Source organism: Drosophila montana, unplaced genomic scaffold (genome assembly GCF_035044405.1).
Source record: "Drosophila montana isolate Dmon_TW-CO22-7 unplaced genomic scaffold, ASM3504440v1 contig_3733_1, whole genome shotgun sequence".
NCBI classification, from domain to species: domain Eukaryota; kingdom Metazoa; phylum Arthropoda; class Insecta; order Diptera; family Drosophilidae; genus Drosophila; species Drosophila montana.
The window spans coordinates 7,401,003-7,405,209 of record NW_026998620.1 but is presented as its reverse complement, the minus strand read 5'-3'; the positions used below and the strand labels follow the sequence as shown (position 1 = coordinate 7,405,209).

Here is a 4,207-nt window from a genome sequence, read left to right as displayed (position 1 = left end):
CGCCAACTGTGTATTAATTTTTGCGTGAACAACTCCAACAAGTCGCTGCTTAAACCAGTTAGGAATTATAAGTGTGGCCTTGAGTTTAACTAAATTTTAGATATCGAAGCCTATAGCTTATCTATTCAAGTCAAGCAGCTACAGCATAACCCTGCTTTTACTTCGGACAAGAGCATTTTTTTAATGCGGACGGTTTTGTACATTAAGAAGGCCCCCTGAAATATTTAATTGCTGTCTAAAAATCTATCTGGACTTTTACTTTGCTTTTAATATTTCGATAACATTTTGACCTGTTCTCAACTATTTTAAAAGTCATAGATATAGCTTCTATGCAATAGGTCTAAAATTACATGCTTATAGGATAAATTGGTAAGGATCATTCGTGGTATTCAGCAGGGATCATTTCATCCACACGCATACATTCTGTCCCTTCCTGTTGGTATTTCTTATTTCGTATATTTTTTTATACTATCCTTGACCGTACATTCCACTAATGACATTTCCGTTTTAAAACTTTGTCCACTTTTATTGGGTCGTTAGACTAACACTATAATGGATAGTTGAGCAGAACATCCTGTCGTGCCAGCTCCAACAACATGGGATCGTCGAAGAACTTGTTTATAGACACGTCCTCGGAGAGACCCTTGCGCCGACGTGTCTTGATCATAAACTCACGGGCCAAGTGAGAGGCTTGCTGTGGCTCCAGCGGCCGTATGATAATGCTCTTGTCCAAAGGATCGCCTGGTACGATTTGCCAATGGTGGAATACAGACAGGCAGAATGCCTGACCTTGGGTGTGAGTCCGCAGATCTGTCTCAAACCCAAACGAATCAATTGCGGGTATAAAGGCTTTGATTGTATAAATGGGCGAGCCCGAAACGGGCGCATCCTGCGTAACGTGACCTCTGCAAACACATAGAAAATGAGTTCACATCAAGAAAGAAGTCATAATTTCGATAATTTACCTGCGCCGTGCGAGGACAGTGTATACGGCAGATACACAATCCGCGGGTGCCTGCACCTCGACAAACAGATATGGCTCCATCAGACGGGGCGTGGCCATGAGGAAAGCCGAGTAGGCGACACGACGTGCTGTGGGAATGATTTGGCCGCCACCACGATGCAGTGCCTCATTGGCTATGACCGCATCTAGAATTTTGAACTTGACATTACGTATGGGCTCCTCGCAAAGCGGTCCCTCGCGCGTTCCCCACTGAAAACCTTGCACTATCGAATCCTTAACTGCAGTCAGTAGATTTTTATCCACCTCTGAGGGCAAAGTATCATCCACCAGGATGTTAGGTCCAGTACTATCCGGACCGAACGCCCAAATTGAACGTGCGGCCAGCAAGTCCCAATCATAGTTAACTTGAAAGAACTCGCCAATGCGCTTCTTATTCCAATTGATGCAGACAGTCTCGTTCTCGATGTCCTCTGCCAGCCCCTTCTCCAGCGGCTCGGATATCATGGTAATCTTATTCTTTTTGTTTGGCGTCTCTGCGAAACACTTCAATGAACTGGTCTCCACAACGGTCTCACAAAATGCCACCACTGGATCGGCCACCTTGATATCAATCTCCGAGTACATTTTGCGTAGATCGTGCATGACACAGTCTAGGTAGAGCTCGCCCGTGCCTAGGATAACGTGCTCACCCGACTCCTCGACGCGGGTGGAAAGCAGAGGATAAGATTTGTTCACCTTACGCAGACCGTCCAACATTTTGGGCAGTTCTGAAGGATTCACCGGCTCCACAGCAATCTTAATAATGCTTTGAGTGTTAAACTTGAGCGGCCGGAATATATAGAGATCCTCGGGCACATTAATGTCCACGATGCTGGATGTTTTCACAATGCACTGATCAATGCCCTCGATGAGCACCCAATTGCCTGAGGGCACACGATTCAATTCAACTTTGTAGCGAGCCTCATAGACCCAGAGTCGGCCCACTTGGAGAATGCGCGAATCTTCCTCGTCCTGCAGTGTGTAGTTCTCACCTAGCACACGCACCTCCTGACCGGCATGCAGTGTGCCGGACACAATTCGTGCCAGCACCTGAAAGAAGGTGCAGTCGTCGTTAGGGTACATCTTAGAGCTGTGCACCATCAGCGTGCCGTATTGATTGCACGTAATCATGTCACGGTAAATATCGCCCTCCTTGGGGCCCGTGTAAATGTGATCCACTTTACGCTTGGCATTCTCCAGCGGTGACTTAATGTGCTCCACGCACATATCTACAAAACCGCTGCAATCACCCATAAAACGATTGCACACCACGCGTAGCAATGGACGTATATTCGACTTCATCTCATCTTTGGATACTCGCACATGCAGCTCCGACAAGGTGTCGGCCAACGTGGTGTCTACATCCCCCACAACTTGAGCAATCAATTTATACATAGGCTCCAGTATGAACTCCACAAAACTGCGCTGAGCGGAGCTATGCGGTGGTTTCTTAGTGAATTTGCGCCTGTTATAATATAAAGAGTTCATATAGGAACATTTTGGAAGCTTTATAATCCATACTTACGACTTGCTATGGAAATACATATCACCCCAGAGGCGCTTAGCAAACTCATTGTAGTTGACGCCCTCATACGTGTCTGCATAGAGTTTTGCAAAGGACTTTAAGGTGAAGCAAAACCCATACAAGGAGCTTGCAAAGCAAACGTTACCCAGCACGGGGGACACCATCAGATTATCATCGGCGTTGCCATAGGTGCTGCAATAGATATAGAGTAGGATTTAAAAAGATTCTTTATAGAAATGAATTTGCCCACAAACCTCAACAAGCTGTTGACTTCCTCGACAATGTGCTTAAGTTTAAAGTACGCGTCCTGTGGCGGCAATTTAAGCTCCAAGATTAAGCGATCGATCTGAAATAAGAATATAATGTTAGTACTTAATACTTTCATAGATCAAGCATAATACGCACCTTGTTGATGCACACAGTGATGGCCAGTCTCTCCTGCACAGCATGCTTAAGCAGGCGTTCGGTGTTTAACATCACTCCCTCGGATGCATCAATAAATAGCACCACGCCGTCACTCATGCGCATGGCGGCGGTTGCCTCATCTGAGAAATTAACGTGACCGGGCGTGTCGAATATGTTTAGCAAGTAGCTCTTTTGCTTGACATCCTGCAGAACAAGCGTAACCGGAGTGGCTTTAATGCTGCAACCCCGCTCCTGCTCTGTGAAGAGCGTATCTGTGTACCGCAGTGATCGCTCCTCCATATTCTCAAACTGAGGATGCGTTTGACGAATTAGGCAATCCACAAATGTGGTCTTGCCGTGGTGCAAGTGACCAATTAGCGCCACATTTCGAATCAATGGCGGAGTGTCCATCAGATCAGCCATGAATTCCATATCATAGGTAGTTTCGGGCAGATCTTGTTCTTTGATCTGAAACTTCAGCTTTTTCACGGGCTCAATAAGCGGCTTATCCAGTGGTTGTGCATCCTCCTCCTGCACAATTGTCTCCACATCCGGCCCATACACCTCAACGGCCGATGGATAATATCGTTTGTCCTCATGCAGCACAACAGCCGTCACTTCTTTGTCTTCGTCATCCTGTGGCTCCGCTTCGTCCTCATCCATGGCATCCTCCTGCACAAAGTAACATATTAGCATTGGAAAAGTTTAAAAATTGAAGAACTTACATCTTGATCATCGTGCACATCGGGCTGACCGTAAATGCTCTGGTCATCATCCTCATCGCTGTCCAAATCGGGCCCTATATAGTTGCCAAACTCATCATACAAATCGGAATCCATTCTGCAATATATACAAACACACATATTGGCGAGAAAGAACTATTTTATAAGCGCGCGAAGCTCATTCTTCTCTCATATATATCCTTAATAACGAAATTTTTTTTTTTAATAGAAACATGGGTCACCCTAATGTATATGTATGTCCCCAATCGCTAAACGTTTTCGTGGTACAACCGGCATAGCCAAAACAGCTCAACTAGACGAAACAATAACTTACCTTGACTATAAAGCTGTAGTTTTTGTCGCTTATTTCGTTTTTCTTCAATTTACAATACTTAATACTTGTTAATTATCAAATTACAAATATGTTCAACAAGAAAACGCGGAATACGATGCACGCCACTCTTCTTCTTTGAAACTAATCACACAGCTGACCGGCAACAGTGTGACCAAAGCAAACGATAGTCGGCAATTTGTAGTATTGCCAACTTCACT

General features: G+C 45.1%; 1 protein-coding gene across 1 annotated transcript; it reads right to left on the bottom strand.

Annotated features, from left to right (window-relative positions):
- Positions 1 to 248: 248 nt before the first annotated feature.
- On the bottom strand, positions 249 to 4,134 carry LOC135437289 (116 kDa U5 small nuclear ribonucleoprotein component). Its single transcript, XM_064695201.1, has 7 exons — positions 3,990 to 4,134; positions 3,659 to 3,773; positions 2,934 to 3,605; positions 2,783 to 2,874; positions 2,529 to 2,720; positions 966 to 2,468; positions 249 to 905 (listed from the first exon to the last, which is right to left on the bottom strand). The coding sequence occupies exons 2-7, from the start codon at positions 3,770 to 3,772 to the stop codon at positions 548 to 550; spliced, it is 2,931 nt and encodes a 976-aa protein (XP_064551271.1). The 5' UTR covers position 3,773; positions 3,990 to 4,134; the 3' UTR covers positions 249 to 547.
- Positions 4,135 to 4,207: the final 73 nt, after the last annotated feature.

What these genes read in the sequence shown, in the direction of transcription:
- LOC135437289 (XM_064695201.1), bottom strand. Translation starts at nt 3,772, where the DNA reads ATGGATTCCGATTTGTATGATGAGTTTGGCAACTATATAGGGCCCGAT. An exon ending in GAAGTCAACAGCTTGTTGAG is followed by an intron (nt 2,721 to 2,782) that starts GTTTGTGGGCAA and finishes TATCTATTGCAG; the next exon opens with CACCTATGGCAACGCCGATG. An exon ending in ACTGTCCTCGCACGGCGCAG is followed by an intron (nt 906 to 965) that starts GTAAATTATCGA and finishes ATGTGTTTGCAG; the next exon opens with AGGTCACGTTACGCAGGATG.